This window comes from Oncorhynchus gorbuscha, unplaced genomic scaffold (genome assembly GCF_021184085.1).
Source record: "Oncorhynchus gorbuscha isolate QuinsamMale2020 ecotype Even-year unplaced genomic scaffold, OgorEven_v1.0 Un_scaffold_1255, whole genome shotgun sequence".
Classification (NCBI taxonomy): Eukaryota; Metazoa; Chordata; class Actinopteri; order Salmoniformes; family Salmonidae; genus Oncorhynchus; species Oncorhynchus gorbuscha.
The window spans coordinates 155,001-174,799 of NW_025746087.1; the positions used below are offsets into that span (position 1 = coordinate 155,001).

The 19,799-nt window shown below is 46.4% G+C and overlaps 1 protein-coding gene across 1 annotated transcript in view; it reads right to left on the minus strand.

The window, feature by feature from the left end:
• Positions 1-16,220, minus strand: part of LOC124022008 (syntaxin-binding protein 4-like) — a 48,735-nt gene extending 32,515 nt beyond the window's left edge. The window contains exons 1-4 of the mRNA XM_046337063.1: positions 15,894-16,220; positions 12,652-12,758; positions 10,138-10,279; positions 5,514-5,586 (exon numbers count right to left, since the gene is read on the minus strand). Of these exons, the coding sequence (XP_046193019.1) occupies positions 5,514-5,586; positions 10,138-10,279; positions 12,652-12,758; positions 15,894-16,220 (649 nt within the window). The remainder of the gene's footprint in view (positions 1-5,513; positions 5,587-10,137; positions 10,280-12,651; positions 12,759-15,893) is intronic.
• Between the last annotated feature and the right edge of the window lie 3,579 nt (positions 16,221-19,799).

The window sequence follows — 19,799 nt, forward strand, 5'->3', positions numbered from 1 at the left end:
CTGATATTTTCTGATTGCTTTGCCTGCCTGCCTGCCTCATCCCTCCCTCCCTCATCCCTCCCTCCCTCTCTCCCTCATCCCTCCCTCCCTCATCGCTCTCTCGCTCTATCCCTCCCTCATCCCTCCCTCCCTCATCCCTCCCTCCCTCTCTCCCTCATCCCTACCTCCCTAGTCGCTCTCTCGCTCTATCCCTACATCATCCCTCCGTCCCTCATCCCTCACTCGTTCTCTCTCCCCCGCTCTTCCCTCCCTTCTCCCTCCATTTATCCCTTCCTCCCTCCCCTATCCAATGAGGGTATTTCACAACCTCCTGAGTGACAGGTGGGTTTCCATGACAACAGGGTGGGGGGGGGGGTGGTAGTGAACAGCAGACCTGGTTTCAAACACAAATAAAGCAACACCTCACAGCACAACGCCTCTCCCCCATGTGACCTATTAGTTGTGTGTATGTACTGACATGTGACCTACTGGTTGTGTGTATGTACTGGCATGTGACCTACTGGTTGTGTGTATGTACTGGCATGTGACCTACTGGTTGTGTGTATGTACTGACATGTGACCTACTGGTTGTGTGTATGTACTGGCATGTGACCTACTGGTTGTGTGTATGTACTGGCATGTGATCTACTGGTTGTGTGTATGTACTGACACGTGTAACTTCTAGATGAACACACACTACATGTGAATGTTTTTAAATGGATGTACATTGTAAAGTCATTTGTCTGTAATGTATTTTTGGTCATGTGTCTGACCCCTGACCCCAGACTAGCTGTTGCCACTGGCATCGGCTATTAGGTTCCTAGTAAATCTCATCTAAATAATGACGAGCCTACTCTGTTTCCTTTCTCCTCCTGTCCATCTCCTTTCCCTCTCCTGTGTCCATCTCCTTTCCCTCTCCTGTGTCCACCTCCTTTCCCTCTCCTGTGTCCACCTCCTTTCCATCTCCTGTGTCCATCTCCTTTCCCTCTCCTGTGTCCACCTCCTTTCCCTCTCCTGTGTCCACCTCCTTTCCCTCTCCTGTGTCCACCTCCTTTCCCTCTCCTGTGTCCATCTCCTTTCCCTCTCCTGTGTCCATCTCCTTTCCCTCTCCTGTGTCCACCTCCTTTTCCTCTCCTGTGTCCACCTCCTTTCCCTCTCCTGTGTCCACCTCCTTTCCCTCTCCTGTGTCCATCTCCTTTTCCTCTCCTGTGTCCATCTCCTGTGTCCATCTCCTTTCCCTCTCCTTTCCCTCTCCTCTGTCCCTCTCCTGTGTCCATCTCCTTTCCCTCTCCTGTGTCCATCTCCTTTCCCTCTCCTGTGTCCATCTCCTTTCCTTCCCTTTTTCTCATTGTTTATTTATTTCTCTCCCTCATCCTTCTCTCCCTCATCCTTCTCTCCCTCATCCCTCTCTCTCTCATCCTTCTCTCCCTCATCTTTCTCTCCCTCATCCTTCTCTCTCTCATCTTTCTCTCCCTCATCCTTCTCTCTCTCATCTTTCTCTCCCTCATCTTTCTCTCCCTCATCCTTCTCTCTCTCATCTTTCTCTCCCTCATCCTTCTCTCTCTCATCCTTCTCTCCCTCATCTTTCTCTCCCTCATCCTTCTCTCTCTCATCTTTCTCTCCCTCATCCTTCTCTCTCTCATCCTTCTCTCCCTCATCCTTCTCTCCCTCATCTTTCTCTCCCTCATCCTTCTCTCTCTCTCTCTCTCTCTCTCTCCCTCATCTTTCTCTCCCTCATCTTTCTCTCCCTCATCCTTCTCTCTCTCATCCTTCTCTCCCTCATCCTTCTCTCCCTCATCCTTCTCTCCCTCATCCTTCTCTCTCTCATCCTTCTCTCCCTCATCCTTCTCTCTCTCATCTTTCTCTCCCTCATCCTTCTCTCTCTCATCCTTCTCTCCCTCATCCTTCTCTCTCTCATCTTTCTCTCCCTCATCCTTCTCTCTCTCATCCTTCTCTCCCTCATCCTTCTCTCCCTCATCCTTCTCTCCCTCATCCTTCTCTCCCTCATCCTTCTCTCCCTCATCCTTCTCTCCCTCACCCTTCTCTCTCTCATCCTTCTCTCCCTCATCCTTCTCTCCCTCATCCTTCTCTCTCTCATCCTTCTCTCTCTCATCCTTCTCTCCTCTTCTTCTGTCCTTTTATTGAAACACGTTTCATCTCATCACAACAGGAGCGTTTCACTTTGACTTGAAACAGCAGGTGTTAGCTGTATCAAACCAGGAGTATTACTGCACACACTACACACACACACACACACACACACACACACACACACACACACACACACACACACACACACACACACACACACACACACACACACACACACACACACACACACACACACACACACACACACACACACACAGACACACAGACACACAAAAAATCTGATGATGTTGGATCAGTGATGTTGGATCAGTGATGTTGGATCGGTGATGTTGGATCAGTGATGTTGGATCAGTGATGTTGGATCAGTGATGTTGGATCAGTGATGTTGGATCAGTGATGTTGGATCTGTGATGTTGGATCAGTTAGTGCTTTAGCTTTGTGTCTGTCTGGGCAGTATGTCGACTGCTATAGATTGATTAGTTTGAAATGAATTGATGTGTACTTAGTTCCATTGTCTACTCTGAGACACCTGTCATCATTGACATCGTTCACCGCTGACAACAGCAGTCATCTCCAGCTTAGCCAATCGCATCGCTGGGCTGGTGAGTGGTCATGATTACGAGAAAATAGGATTAGAGAAATGGTCACTGGTTGTCCTGACCCCTTGCATTGTGTGGGCTGCCTGGTGAAGGGAACAGTGGATGACTAGGTTGAGTCCCCAATGGCACAACTTTTGACCAAGGCCCATAGGAATCAGATAAAACATACACTCTTCGGCTGTCCCCAACCTTTTTGGTTCCAGGTAGAACCCCTTTTTGGTTCCAGATAGAACCCCTTTTTGGTTCCAGGAAGAACACTTTTGGGTTCCAGGTAGAACCTCTTTTTGGTTCCAGGAAGAACACTTTTGGGTTCCATGTAGAACACTCTGTGGAAAGGGTTTTCTGACCTGGAACCAATGTAAAGGGTTCATACTAGAGGTCAGGACTCATCTTCATTGTTTTCTTCAAAGGGTTCTACTATGGGGACAGCCGAAAGAACCAGAACTTTTTTTCTGAAGTTCTAGATGGCAACTAGAGGTCGTTGTTTTCTGAGAGTGTAGTGCACTATGTAGGGAATAGCCTCCTCCTGTAGAAGGGTTCATTCACTAGAGGTCAGGACTCATTGTTTTCTGAGAGTGTAGTGCACTATGTAGGGAATAGCCTCCTCCTGTAGAAGGGTTCATACTAGAGGTCAGAACTCATTGTTTTCTGAGAGTGTAGTGCACTATGTAGGGAATAGCCTCCTCCTGTAGAAGGGTTCATACTAGAGGTCAGAACTCATTGTTTTCTGAGAGTGTAGTGCACTATGTAGGGAATAGCCTCCTCCTGTAGAAGGGTTCATACTAGAGGTCAGGACTCATTGTTTTCTGATCTTTGCATACGTGCCTTTCTTAAAATCAATACACAGAAGTATATTGTTTTAAACCTGCATATTTAGTAAAAATACATTAATGTTAGCAGGCAATATTAACTAGATAAATTGTGTCACTTCTCTTGCGTTCAGTCCAGGGTTTATGCAACAGTTTGGGCTGCCTGGCTCCTTGCGAACTGTGAACTAATTTGCCAGCATTGTACATAATTATGACATAACGTCGGTAGTTGTGCAATGTAACAGCAATATAGACTTAGGGATGCAACCCGTTAGATAAAATCTTTCACTGAAAGAATAAACGTTTTGTTTTCGAAATGATCGTTTCTAGATTTGACCATATTAATGACCTACGGCTCGTATTTCTGTGTTTATTATTTTATAATTAAGTCTATGATTTGATAGAGCAGTCTGACTGAGTGGTGGTAGGCAGCAGCAGTCTGACTGAGTGGTGGTAGGCAGCAGCAGTCTGACTGAGAGGTGGTAGGCAGCAGCAGTCTGACTGAGTGGTGGTAGGCAGCAGCAGTCTGACTGAGTGGTGGTAGGCAGCAGCAGTCTGACTGAGTGGTGGTAGGCAGCAGCAGTCTGACTGAGTGAGTGGTGGTAGGCAGCAGCAGTCTGATTGACTGAGTGGTGGTAGGCAGCAGCAGGCTCGTAAGCATTCATTCAAACAGCACTGCGTTTTCCAGCAGCTCTTCGCAATGCTTGACCCACAGAGCTGTTTACACAGACACACACACAGACACACAGACACACAGACACACACACACACACACAGACACAGACACAGACACAGACACACACACACACACACAGACACACACACACACACACACAGACACACACACACACACACACACACACACACACACACACACACACACACACACACACACACACACACACACACACACACAATCTAGAGGAACATGAAAGCGTGTTGGTCTTCATTTATATTGTGAATCTGTTGACCTGCTGTGACGTGTTAACACCTCTCCTACCCTCTAGGACACCCCGCTAAAAATCCTGACACACACACACACACACACACACACAGACACAGACACACACACACACACACACACACACACACACACACACACACACACACACACACACACACACACACACACACACACACACACACACACACACACACACACACACACACCACTGCGTTGCCAGCCACACTCTGATTAAATCCCAACTCCTTTTTAATCCCCAATCCCTGCTTTTCACCACCTTCATTTAGTGAGTGTTAAATACACCCAGTGTGTTTGCGTACGTGGTGCCAGGTGAGACATGGGGAGAAGGACCGCTTTTCTAGAGGACATCCAAGGTTCTCTGACAGGATTTTGTATTACTAGGTCATACAGAGGTGGGGGGTAAAAAGAGAGGAGGAAGGGAGAGAGAGGGAGAGAGGGGAAGAGAGAGAGAGAGAGAGAGAGAGAGAGAGAGAGAGAGAGAGAGAGAGAGAGAGAGAGAGAGAGAGAGAGAGAGAGAGAGAGAGAGAGAGAGAGAGAGAGAGAGAGAGAGAGAGAGAGAGAGAGAGAGAGAGAGGGGTGAGAGAGAGGGAGATGGAGAGGGAGAGGGAGATGGATAGGGAGAGGGAGAGAGAGAGAGAGGGAGAGAGAGAGAGAGAGAGAGGGAGATGAGAGAGAGGAGAGAGAGAGAGAGAGATGGAGAGAGAGATGGAGAGAGAGAGAGAGAGAGAGAGAGAGAGAGAGAGAGAGAGAGAGAGAGAGAGAGAGAGAGAGATAGGAGAGAGGGAGAGAGAGAGGAGAGAGAGAGAGAGAGAGAGAGAGAGGATGGGAGAGGGAGAGAGAGAGGGAGAGAGAGAGAGAGGGGTGAGAGGGGGAGAGGGAGAGGGAGATGGATAGGGAGAGGGAGAGAGAGAGGGAGAGAGAGAGAGAGAGAGAGAGGGTGAGAGAGAGAGGAGTAGGGGAAGGGAAGAAGAGAGAGGAGTAAGGGGAGGGAAGAAAAAACATGTTATTATAATTGATATGTAATAGTACCTGAAATGTGTATATCTGGAGGGCAGATGTCAGGGGAGGGTGAAGGCAGTGGGGCAGGTTCCCCCGTACGGATCTACACAGAGAAGAGGAGAGGAGGCTGTTGGAATTGTACAACATATATTAACTTACTGAGCTACAAGAGCCCAAGTGCTAAACATCAGCCTTCATCAACATTACATCAGACTAGAGCAGAAACCTGTATCGACATTACATCAGACTAGAGCAGAAACCTGTATCAACATTACATCAGACTAGAGCATTACATCAGAAAGCAGAAACCTACAGACCTATCACATTACATCAGACTAGAGCAGAAACCTACAGAACCCGTCGACATTACATCAGACTAGAGCAGAAACCTGTATCAACATTACATCAGACTAGAGCAGAAACCTGACCTAGAGCAGAAACCTGTATCAACATTACATCAGACTAGAGCAGAAACCTGACCTGTATCGACATTACATCAGACTAGAGCAGAAACCTACAGACCTGTACCCATCAGACTAGAGCAGAAACCTGCATCAACATTACATCAGACTAGAGCAGAAACCTGTATCGACATTACATCAGACTAGAGCAGAAACCTACAGAACCTGTATCGACACTACATCAGACTAGAGCAGAAACCTGTATCGACATAACATTACATCAGACTAGAGAAGAACCTACAGACCTGTATCAACATTACATCAGACTAGAGCAGAAACCACCTGTATCAACATTACATCAGACTAGAGCAGAAACCTACAGACCTGTATCAACATTACATCAGACTAGAGCAGAAACCTACAGACCTGTATCAACATTACATCAGACTAGAGCAGAAACCTACAGACCTGTATCAACATTACATCAGACTAGAGCAGAAACCTACAGACCTGTATCAACATTACATCAGACTAGAGCAGAAACCTGTATCAACATTACATCAGACTAGAGCAGAGACCTAGACAGACCAGAAACCTGTATCAACATTACATCAGACATTACATCAGACTAGAGCAGAAACCAGACCTACAGACCTGTAGACCTCGACATTACATCAGACTAGAGCAGAAACAGACCTGTATCGACATTACATCAGACTATTACATCATCAGACTAGAGCAGAAACCTGTATCGACATTACATCAGACTAGAGCAGAAACCTGTATCGACATTACATCAGACTAGAGCAGAAACCTACATAACCTGTATCAACATTACATCAGACTAGAGCAGAAACCTACATAACCTGTATCAACATTACATCAGACTAGAGCAGAAATCTACATAACCTGTATCAACATTACATCAGACTAGAGCAGAGACCTACAGACCTGTATCGACAGTACATCAGACTAGAGCAGAAACCTACAGACCTGTATCAACATTACATCAGACTAGAGCAGAAACCTGTATCGACATTACATTAGACTAGAGCAGAAACCTACAGACCTGTATCGACATTACATCAGACTAGAACAGAAACCTACAGACCTGTATCGACATTACATCAGACTAGAGCAGAAACCTGTATCGACATTACATCAGACTAGAGCAGAGACCTACAGACCTGTATCAACATGACATCAGACTAGAGCAGAAACCTGTATCAACATTACATCAGACTAGAGCAGAAACCTGTATCCACATTACATCAGACTAGAGCAGAAACCTACAGACCTGTATCGACATTACATCAGACTAGAGCAGAAACCTGTATCGACATTACATCAGACTAGAGCAGAAACCTACAGACCTGTAAATCAAATCAAATCAAATGTATTTATATAGCCCTTCGTACATCAGCTGATATCTCAAAGTGCTGTACAGAAACCCAGCCTAAAACCCCAAACAGCAAACAATGCAGGTGTAAAAGCACGGCTCTAGTCTGATGTAATGTATCGACATTACATCAGACTAGAGCAGAGACCTGTATCGACATTACATCAGACTAGAGCAGAAACCTGTATCGACATTACATCAGACTAGAGCAGAAACCTGTATCAACATTACATCAGACTAGAGCAGAAACCTACATAACCTGTATCAACATTCCATCAGACTAGAGCAGAAACCTACAGACCTGTATCGACATTACATCAGACTAGAGCAGAAACCTGTATCGACATTACATCAGACTAGAGCAGAAACCTGCATCAACATTACATCAGACTAGAGCAGAAACCTACATAACCTGTATCAACATTCCATCAGACTAGAGCAGAAACCTACATAACCTGTATCAACATTACATCAGACTAGAGCAGAGACCTACAGACCTGTATCGACATTACATCAGACTAGAGCAGAAACCTACAGACCTGTATCAACATTACATCAGACTAGAGCAGAAACCTACAGACCTGTATCGACACTACATCAGACTAGAGCAGAAACCTACAGACCTGTATCGACATTACATCAGACTAGAGCAGAAACCTGCATCAACATTACATCAGAATAGAGCAGAGACCTACAGATCTGAAATCTATCATTCCTGCCCTGAACCAGCGGACAATCGGAGGACGTTATTAAATATTTGATCAAATGTTACTTTATTCAACAGGTATATGATTTAACTACATTTAAGATGTGAAGAGGAGGAATGCTGACCTCGGGTGATGGATACTACTGAGGAGGAGGAGGAGGAGGAGAGAGAAGAAGACTGACCTCGGGTGATGGATACTACTGAGGAGGAGGAGGAGAGGAGAAGACTGACCTCGGGTGATGGATACTACTGAGGAGGAGGAGGAGGAGGAGGAGGAGGAGGAGGAGGAGGAGAGGAGGAGGAGGTGATGGAGGAGACTAGGAGGAGGAGGAGGAGGAGAGGAGAAGACTGACCTCGGGTGATGGATACTACTGAGGAGGAGGAGGAGGAGGAGGAGAGGACAAGACTGACCTCGGGTGATGGATACTACTGAGGAGGAGGAGAGGAGAAGACTGACCTCGGGTAATGGATACTACTGAGGAGGAGGAGGAGGAGAGGAGAAGACTGAACTCGGGTGATGGATACTACTGAGGAGGAGGAGAAGAGAAGACTGACCTCAGGTGATGGATACTACTGAGGAGGAGGAGAGGAGAGAAGACTGATCTCGGGTGATGGATACTACTGAGGAGGAGGAGGGGAGAAGACTGACCTCAGGTGATGGATACTACTGAGGAGGAGGAGGAGGAGGAGGAGGAGAAGACTGACCTCGGGTGATGGATACTACTGAGGAGGAGGAGGAGGAGAGGAGAAGACTGACCTCGGGTGATGGATACTACTGAGGAGGAGGAGGAGGAGGAGGAGAGGAGAAGACTGACCTCGGGTGATGGATACTACTGAGGAGGAGGAGGAGGAGAGGAGAAGACTGACCTCGGGTGATGGATACTACTGAGGAGGAGGAGGAGGAGAGGAGAAGACTGACCTCGGGTGATGGATACTACTGAGGAGGAGGAGGAGGAGGAGGAGGAGAGGAGAAGACTGACATCGGGTGATGGATACTACTGAGGAGGAGAGGAGAAGACTGACCTCGGGTGATGGATACTACTGAGGAGGAGGAGGAGGAGAGGAGAAGACTGAACTCGGGTGATGGATACTACTGAGGAAGAGGAGGAGGAGAGGAGAAGACTGACCTCAGGTGATGGATACTACTGAGGAGGAGGAGGGAGAAGACTGACCTCGGGTGATGGATACTACTGAGGAGGAGGAGGAGGAGAGGAGAAGACTGACCTCGGGTGATGGATACTACTGAGGAGGAGGAGGAGGAGGAGAAGACTGACCTCGGGTGATGGATACTACTGAGGAGGAGGAGGAGGAGAGGAGAAGACTGATCTCTGGTGATGGATACTACTGAGGAGGAGGAGGAGGAGGAGGGGGAAGACTGACCTCGGGTGATGGATACTACTGAGGAGGAGGAGGAGGAGAGAAGACTGATCTCTGGTGATGGATACTACTGAGGAGGAGGAGGAGGAGGAGGAGAAGACTGACCTCGGGTGATGGATACTACTGAGGAGGAGGAGGAGGAGGAGGGTGATGGATACTACTGAGGAGGAGGAGGAGGAGAGACTGACCTCTGGTGATGGATACTACTGAGGAGGAGGAGGAGGAGAGGGGAAGACTGACCTCTGGTGATGGATACTACTGAGGAGGAGGAGGAGGAGGAGGAGGAGGAGGAGAAGACTGACCTCTGGTGATGGATACTACTGAGGAGGAGGAGGAGGAGGAGGGGGAAGACTGACCTCTGGTGATGGATACTACTGAGGAGGAGGAGGAGGAGGAGAGGGGAAGACTGACCTCTGGTGATGGATACTACTGAGGAGGAGGAGGAGGAGGAGAGGAGAAGACTGACCTCTGGTGATGGATACTACTGAGGAGGAGGAGGAGGAGGAGAGGGGAAGACTGACCTCTGGTGATGGATACTACTGAGGAGGAGGAGGAGGAGGAAGACTGACCTCTGGTGATGGATACTACTGAGGAGGAGGAGAGGAGAAGACTGACCTCGGGTGATGGATACTACTGAGGAGGAGGAGGAGGAGAGGGGAAGACTGACCTCTGGTGATGGATACTACTGAGGAGGAGGAGAGGAGAAGACTGACCTCCGGTGATGGATACTACTGAGGAGGAGGAGGAGGAGGAGGAGAGGGGAAGACTGACCTCTGGTGATCTGACGTGGACTTTTAAGCGTCCGGAGCTGTACCCGTTGCCAACGCCGCGCTGGACACCGTTGTGTAAAGACGTGCTGTTGGGGAACGGACCTTTACCAGGGATGAAAGCAACCTCCACCACCGCCTCTTGACTGGAGGGATAGATAGAAGAACATAGAACTTAGCAGTAGAACTTTACAGGATAGATAGAAGAACATAGAACTTAGCAGTAGAACTTTACAGGATAGATAGAAGAACATAGAACTTAGCAGTGGAACTTTACAGGATATATAGAAGAACATAGAACTTAGCAGTAGAACTTTACAGGATAGATAGAAGAACATAGAACTTAGCAGTAGAACTTTACAGGATAGATAGAAGAACATTGAACTTAGCAGTAGAACTTTACAACTTTAGAAATACAGTACTATAAATTATAACTTTAGAAGTATAGAACTATAAATTATAACTTTACAACTTTAGAAGTATAACTTTACAACTTTAGAACTATAAAGTATAACTTTAGAAGTATAGAACTATAACTTTACAACTTTAGAAGTATAGAACTATAAAGTATAACTTTAGAAGTATAGAACTATAACTTTACAACTTTAGAAATATAGAACTATAAAGTATAACTTTAGAAGTATAGAACTATAACTTTACAACTTTAGAAATATAGAACTATAAAGTATAACTTTAGAAGTATAGAACTATAACTTTACAACTTTAGAAATATAGAACTATAAAGTATAACTTTAGAAGTATAGAACTATAACTTTACAACTTTAGAAATATAGAACTATAAAGTATAACTTTAGAAGTATAGAACTATAAAGTATAACTTTAGAAGTATAGAACTATAAAGTATAACTTTAGAAGTATAGAACTAAACTTTACAACTGTAGAAGTATAGAACTATAAAGTATAACTTTAGAAGTATAGAACTATAACTTTACAACTTTAGAAATATAGAACTATAAAGTATAACTTTAGAAGTATAGAACTATAACTTTACAACTTTAGAAATATAGAACTATAAAGTATAACTTTAGAAATATAGAACTATAAAGTATAACTTTAGAAGTATAGAACTATAAAGTATAACTTTAGAAGTATAGAACTATAAATTATAACTTTAGAAGTATAGAACTATAAAGTATAACTTTACAACTTTAGAAGTATAGAACTATAAAGTAACTTTAAACTTTAGAAGTATAGAACTATAAAGTATAACTTTAGAAGTATAGAACTATAACTTTACAACTTTAGAAATATAGAACTATAAAGTATAACTTTAGAAGAACTATAGAACTATAAACTATAACTACAACTTTAGAAGTATAGAACTATAAAGTATAACTTTAGAAGTATAGAACTAACTTTAGAAATATAGAACTATAAAGTATAACTTTACAACTTTGAAGTATAGAACTATAAAGTATAACTTTACAACTTTAGAAGTATAGAACTATAAAGTATAACTTATAGAACTTTAGAAGTATAGAACTATAAAGTATAACTTTACAACTTTAGAAGTATAGAACTATAAAGTATAACTTTACAAAAGTATAACTTGGAACTATAACTTTACAACGTTGTAAGTATAGAACTATAAAGTATAACTTTAGAAGTATAGAACTATAACTTTACAACTTTGGAACTATAGAACTATAAATTTACAACTTTGTAAGTATAGAACTATAAAGTATAACTTTACAACTTCAGAAGTATAGAATTATAAAGTATAACTCTACAACTTTAGAAGTATAGAACTATATAGTATAACTTTAGAAGTATAGAACTATAAAGTACAACTTTACAACTTTAGAAGTATAGAACTATATTGTATAACTTTAGAAATATAGAACTATAAAGTATAACTTATACATAACTTTAGAAGTATAGAACTATAAAGTATAACTTTAGTAAGAACTATAAGTATAACTTTAGAAGTATAGAACTATAAAGTATAACTTTACAACTTTAGAAGTATAGAACTTTATATAGAACTATAACTTTAGAAGTATAGAACTATAAAGTATAAACTTATACAACTTTAGAAGTATAGAACTATATAGTATAACTTTAGAAGTATAGAACTATAAAGTATAACTTTACAACTTTAGAAGTATAGAACTATAAAGTATAACTTTAGAAGTATAGAACTATAAAGTATAACTTTACAACTTTAGAAGTATAGAACTATATAGTATAACTTTAGAAGTATAGAACTATAAAGTATAACTTTACAACTTTAGAAGTATAGAACTATATAGTATAACTTTAGAAGTATATAACTATAAAGTATAACTTTACAACTTTAGAAGTATAGAACTATATAGTATAACTTTAGAAGTATATAACTATAAAGTATAACTTTACAACTTTAGAAGTATAGAACTATATAGAACTATATAAAGTATATTATATCTCACATTATTACTTTTGATTTAATCTCACACACAAACACTTCTACCCCCACACAATTCAACCCCAACCCCCACACCGTCTGGTATCTCACCTGAATTTGACCTTGTTGACCATGCTCTTAGCTTCCTCGTGGGTCACACCTATCAAGGACTCCTTGTTGATGGCAATGAGCTGATCCCCTGGCCTCAGGCGCCCATCCTGCAAATGGGAGACAGCAGAAAATAAGAATTAGAGAAACGTCATTCTACATGCAATGTGGACATTTGTTTTTGACTTCACACACATAAAAACAGACATTTAACATTTACATTTTACATTTAAGTCATTTAGCAGAGACTCTTATCCAGAGCGACTTACAAATTAAACCTGATCAGGAGAAACTCCTCCTTTAAATAATTCAACAAAACTATACACAAGTGGTGCTTAACGTGTGTAACAGACAGTCCATCAGTAGACTACAGTGTGTAACAGACAGTCCATCAGTAGACTACAGTGTGTAACAGACAGTCCATCAGTAGACTACAGTGTGTAACAGACAGTCCATCAGTAGACTACAGTGTGTAACAGACAGTCCATCAGTAGACTACAGTGTGTAACAGACAGTCCATCAGTAGACTACAGTGTGTAACAGACAGTCCATCAGTAGACTACAGTGTGTAACAGACAGTCCATCAGTAGACTACAGTGTGTAACAGACAGTCCATCAGTAGACTACAGTGTGTAACAGACAGTCCATCAGTAGACTACAGTGTGTAACAGACAGTCCATCAGTAGACTACAGTGTGTAACAGACAGTCCATCAGTAGACTACAGTGTGTAACAGACAGTCCATCCAGTAGACTACAGTGTGTAACAGACAGTCCATCAGTAGACTACAGTGTGTAACAGACAGTCCATCAGTAGACTACAGTGTGTAACAGACAGTCCATCAGTAGACTACAGTGTGTAACAGACAGTCCATCAGTAGACTACAGTGTGTAACAGACAGTCCATCAGTAGACTACAGTGTGTAACAGACAGTCCATCAGTAGACTACAGTGTGTAACAGACAGTCCATCAGTAGACTACAGTGTGTAACAGACAGTCCATCAGTAGACTACAGTGTGTAACAGACAGTCCACCAGTAGACTACAGTGTGTAACAGACAGTCCATCAGTAGACTACAGTGTGTAACAGACAGTCCATCAGTAGACTACAGTGTGAACAGACAGTCCATCAGTAGACTGCAGTGTGTAACAGACAGTCCATCAGTAGACCAGTCAGACAGTCCATCAGAGACTACAGTGTGTAACAGACAGTCCATCAGTAGACTACAGTGTGTAACAGACAGTCCATCAGTAGACTACAGTGTGTAACAGACAGTCCATCAGTAGACTACAGTGTGTAACAGACAGTCCATCAGTAGACTACAGTGTGTAACAGACAGTCCATCAGTAGACTACAGTGTGTAACAGACAGTCCATCAGTAGACTACAGTGTGTAACAGACAGTCCATCAGTAGACATACAGGCCAGAGCAGACAGACAGAGCAGACACACAGGCCAGACCAGACCAGAGCAGACAGACAGACAGAGTAGACAGACAGGTCAGAGCAGACAGACAGGTCAGAGCAGACAGACAGAACAGACAGACAGGCCAGACCAGAGCAGACAGACAGAGCAGACAGACAGGTCAGAGCAGACAGACAGGCCAGACCAGACCAGAGCAGACAGACAGAGCAGACAGACAGGCCAGACCAGACCAGAGCAGACAGACAGAGCAGACAGACAGGCCAGACCAGACCAGAGCAAACAGACAGAGCAGACAGACAGGTCAGAGCAGACAGACAGGCCAGACCAGACCAGAGCAGACAGACAGGTCAGAGCAGAGCAGACGATGCAGGTGTCCTGTTCTACATGATGCTGCATGTTGGCACAATGTGAGCAGAGGGCAGCCTTTCCAACAGCTAGAACGGCCAACACATCACATCAGCAGTAATATGAGAATTCTCTCTCCACTGTCATTAACCGTCAGGGACACCCCAGGAGGCAGGAGGGGAGCGGTCTAATGGAATATAGAACCTTCTAGCATCCCAATGTCTAGGCTCTATGGAACCTTCTAGCATCAGAATGTTTAGGTTCTATGATCTTCTAGAAATCTTCTAGAATCAGAACACCCAGGTTCTATGGAACCTTGTAGAATCAGAACGTTTAGGTTCTATGGAACCTTCAAGAATCTGAATGTTTAGGTGCTATGGAACCTTCTAGAATCACAGCATCCAGGTTCTATGGAACCTTCTAGAATCAGAATGTTTAGGTTCTATGGAACCTTCTAGAATCAGAACATTTAGGTTCTATGGAACCTTCTAGAATCAGAACACCCAGGTTCTATGGAACCTTCTAGAATCTGAATGTTTTGGTGCTATGGAACCTTCTAGAATCAGAACATTCAGGAAAACAACTGAAAAATCTATGTCAGAGCAGAGAGCCTCTGATCCTTCTACATCCCATTACATGGCTTTGGAAAATATACATGACACACAAGATTAAGAGACCAGCAGGACAGAGACAGGATTGGGATGAGGAGAGGGTGGGCTGTTTCCATACAAGAGAACATCTCTATGACTGTCATACCACCAACCAAGAGTTACATGCACACACACACACACACACAGTTTTACTGTAAGAGAGAACGCTCATCTGAGCTCCTCTCACATCGTGTACTGTAGGTCTTTAAAACGAGGCAGACATTGTGTTGGGGTTATTTTTAAGGTGCTTAGACTGGGGATGATTCATTAGCTGAGGAAACGAGCTGCTGTATATTTGACTGTTTGATGACTAGGATTTGTTCAACAGCCTCTTAGGAGTCACTACATTTAACATCATGTACCCTGTTGTTTCACAGTATTTCACAAGGACACCACTAACAGTAGCTAAGCCTCCCATTCTGGGGGAATGTTGACAGTTGAAAAGGGATTTTAGTTGCTGCACATGTACTTTCCCAGCAGCGTACCACCCTACATCCCACTGCTGGCTTGCCCTGAAGCTAAGCAGGGTTGGTCCTGGATGGGAGACCAGATGCTGCTGGAAGTGGTGTTGGAGGGCCAATAGGAGGCACTCTTTCCTCTGGTTCCCCCAAAAATATCTCAATCCCCCAGGGCAGTGATTAGGGACATTGTCCTGTGTAAGGTGCTGTCTTTCAGATGGGACGTTAAACCGGTGTCCTGACTCTCTGTGGTCACTAAAGATCCCAGGGCATGTATTGTAAGAGTAAGGGGTGTTAACCCCAGTGTCCTGGTTAAATTCCCGATCTGGTCCTCGTACCATCACGGCCACCTAATCATCCCCAGCTTACAATTGGCTCGTTCAATTGCCATGGCTGTGTTCTCTGTGGTTCTGGGCCTGCCGTGGCTGTGTGATTCTGGGCCTGCCGTGGCTGTGTGATTCTGGGCCTGCCGTGTCTGTGTGCTGTGTGGTCCTGGGCCTGCCGTGTCTGTGTGCTGTGGGTTCTGGGGCTGTGTGGTCCTGGGCCTGCCGTGTCTGTGTGCTGTGTGGTCCTGGGCCTGCCGTGGCTGTGTGCTGTGTGGTCCTGGGCCTGCCGTGTCTGTGTGCTGTGGTTCTGGGGCTGTGTGCTCTGTAGTTCTGTGCTCTGTAGTTCTGTGCTCTGCCACCACTGTGTCATGGTTAGAAACTGTCTGGCTCTGTAGTTCTGTGCTCTGCCACCACTGTGTCATGGTTAGGAAACTGTCTGGCTCTGTAGTTCTGTGCTCTGTGCTCTGTAGTTCTGTGCTCTGTAGTTCTGTGCTCTGTGCTCTGCCACCACTGTGTCATGGTTAGGAAACTGTCTGGCTCTGTAGTTCTGTGCTCTGTAGTTCTGTGCTCTGTAGTTCTGTGCTCTGTAGTTCTGTGCTCTGTGCTCTGCCACCACTGTGTCATGGTTAGGAAACTGTCTGGCTCTGTAGTTCTGTGCTCTGTAGTTCTGTGCTCTGTAGTTCTGTGCTCTGTAGTTCTGTGCTCTGTAGTTCTGTGCTCTGTGCTCTGCCACCACTGTGTCATGGTTAGGAAACTGTCTGGCTCTGTAGTTCTGTGCTCTGTAGTTCTGTGCTCTGCCACCACTGTGTCATGGTTAGGAAACTGTCTGGCTCTGTAGTTCTGTGCTCTGCCACCACTGTGTCATGGTTAGGAAACTGTCTGGCTCTGTAGTTCTGTGCTCTGTAGTTCTGTGCTCTGCCACCACTGTGTCATGGTTAGGAAACTGTCTGGCTCTGTAGTTCTGTGCTCTGCCACCACTGTGTCATGGTTAGGAAACTGTCTGGCTCTGTAGTTCTGTGCTCTGTAGTTCTGTGCTCTGCCACCACTGTGTCATGGTTAGGAAACTGTCTGGCTCTGTAGTTCTGTGCTCTGCCACCACTGTGTCATGGTTAGGAAACTGTCTGGCTCTGTAGTTCTGTGCTCTGTGCTCTCTGTGCTCTGTAGTTCTGTGCTCTGTAGTTCTGTGCTCTGTGCTCTGCCACCACTGTGTCATGGTTAGGAAACTGTCTGGCTCTGTAGTTCTGTGCTCTGTAGTTCTGTGCTCTGTAGTTCTGTGCTCTGTGCTCTGTGCTCTGCCACCACTGTGTCATGGTTAGGAAACTGTCTGGCTCTGTAGTTCTGTGCTCTGTGCTCTGCCACCACTGTGTCATGGTTAGGAAACTGTCTGGCTCTGTAGTTCTGTGCTCTGTAGTTCTGTGCTCTGTAGTTCTGTGCTCTGTAGTTCTGTGCTCTGCCACCACTGTGTCATGGTTAGGAAACTGTCTGGCTCTGTACAGTGTTTCCCAGACTTGGTCCAAACAAACACACCTCATTCAACTCATTGAGGCTTGATGATTAGTTGACCAGTTGAATCAGGTGTGCTTGTCCAGGGTTACAATAACAATGTGTTCTGATGGGGTACTGGAGGACCAGGGTTACAATAACAATGTGTTCTGATGGGGTACTGGAGGACCAGGGTTACAATAACAATGTGTTCTGATGGGGTACTGGAGGACCAGGGTTACAATAACAATGTGTTCTGATGGGGTACTGGAGGACCAGGGTTACAATAACAATGTGTTCTGATGGGGTACTGGAGGACCAGGGTTGGGGGACTTGAGGACCAGGGTTGGTGGTACTGTAGGACCAGGGTTGGTGGTACTGTAGGACCAGGGTTGGTGGTACTGGAGGACCAGGGCTGGGCTGTTGGGGATACTGGAGGACCAGGGTTGGGGGTACTGGAGGACCAGGGTTGGGGGTACTGGAGGACCAGGGTTGGGGGTACTGGAGGACCAGGGTTGGTGGTACTGGAGGACCAGAGTTGGGGGTACTGGAGGACCAGGGTTGGTGGTACTGTAGGACCAGGGTTGGGCTGTTGGGGTACTGGAGGACCGGGGTTGGTGGTACTGGAGGACCAGGGTTGGGGGTACTGGAGGACCAGGGTTGGTGGTACTGGAGGACCAGGGTTGGGGGTACTGGAGGACCAGGGTTGGGGGTACTGGAGGACCAGGGTTGGTGGTACTGTAGGACCAGGGTTGGGCTGGTGGGGGTACTGGAGGACCAGGGTTGGTGGTACTGGAGGACCAGGGTTGGGCTGTTGGTGGTACTGGAGGACCAGCTTTGGAGGTACTGGAGGAACCAGGGTTGGGGGTACTGGATGACCAGGGTTGGTGGTACTGGAGGACCAAGGTTGGGGGTACTGGAGGACCAGGGTTGGGGGTACTGGAGGACCAGGGTTGGTGGTACTGGAGGACCAGGGTTGGGGGTACTGGAGGACCAGGGTTGGTGGTACTGTAGGACCAGGGTTGGGCTGTTGGGGGTACTGGAGGACCAGGGTTGGTGATACTGGAGGACCAGGGTTGGGGGTACTGGAGGACCAGGGTTGGTGGTACTGGAGGACCAGGGTTGGGGGTACTGGAGGACCAGGGTTGGGGGTACTGGAGGACCAGGGTTGGGGGTACTGGAGGACCAGGGTTGGGGGTACTGTAGGACCAGGGTTGGGGTGGGGGTACTGGAGGACCAGGGTTGGTGGTACTGGAGGACCAGGGTTGGGCTGTTGGTGGTACTGGAGGACCAGGGTTGGAGGTACTGGAGGAACCAGGGTTGGGGGTACTGGATGACCAGGGTTGGTGGTACTGGAGGACCAGGGTTGGGGTACTGGAGGACCAGGGTTGGGGGTACTGGAGACCAGGGTTGGTGGTACTGGAGGACCAGAGGACCAGGGTTGGTGGTACTGTAGGACCAGGGTTGGGCTGGGGGTACTGGAGGACCAGGGTTGGTGATACTGGAGGACCAGGGTGGGGGTACTGGAGGACCAGGGTTGGGGTACTGGAGGACCAGGGGTTGGTGGTACTGGAGGACCAGGGTTGGGGGTACTGGAGGACCAGGGTTGGGGGTACTGGAGGACCAGGGTTACTGGGGGTGGGCTGGTACTGGAGGACCAGGGTTGGTGGTACTGGAGGACCAGGGTTGGGCTGGGGTACTGGAGGACCAGGGTTGGTGGTACTGGAGGACCAGGGTTGGGGGTACTGGAGGACCAGGGTTGGTGGTACTGTAGACCAGGGCTGGGCCTGGAGGACCAGGGTTGGTGATACTGGGGTACTGGAGGACCAGGGTTGGTGGTACTGAGGACCAGGGTTGGGGGTACTGGAGGACCAGGGGTTGGGGGTACTGGAGACCAGGGTTGGGGGTACTGGAGGACCAGGGTTGGTGGTACTGTAGGACCAGGGTTGGGCTGGTGGGGGGTACTGGAGGACCAGGGTTGGTGGTACTGGAGGACCAGGGTTGGGCTGTTGGTGGAAGTACTGGAGGACCAGGGTTGGACTGGATACCAGGGTTGGTGGTACTGGAGGACCAGAACTGGAGGACCAGGGTTGGGGGTACTGGTGACCAGGGTTGGTACTGGAGGACCATGGGGATTGAGGTACTGGAGGACCAGGGTTGGTGGTACTGGAGGACCAGGGTTGGGGGTACTGGAGGACCAGGGTTGGGGGTACTGGAGAACCATGGTTGGGGGTACTGGAGGACCAGGGTTGGGGTACTGGATGACCAGGGTTGGGGGTACTGGAGGACCAGGGTTGGTGGTACTGGAGGACCAGGGTTGGGGGTACTGGAGGACCCAGGGTTGGGGGTACTGGAGGACCAGGGTTGGTGGTACTGGAGGACCAGGGTTGGGGGTACTGGATGACCAGGGTTGGAAACACTGATATAGAACAAAGATATCAGGTGACAGAGTTGCAGCACTATGTAT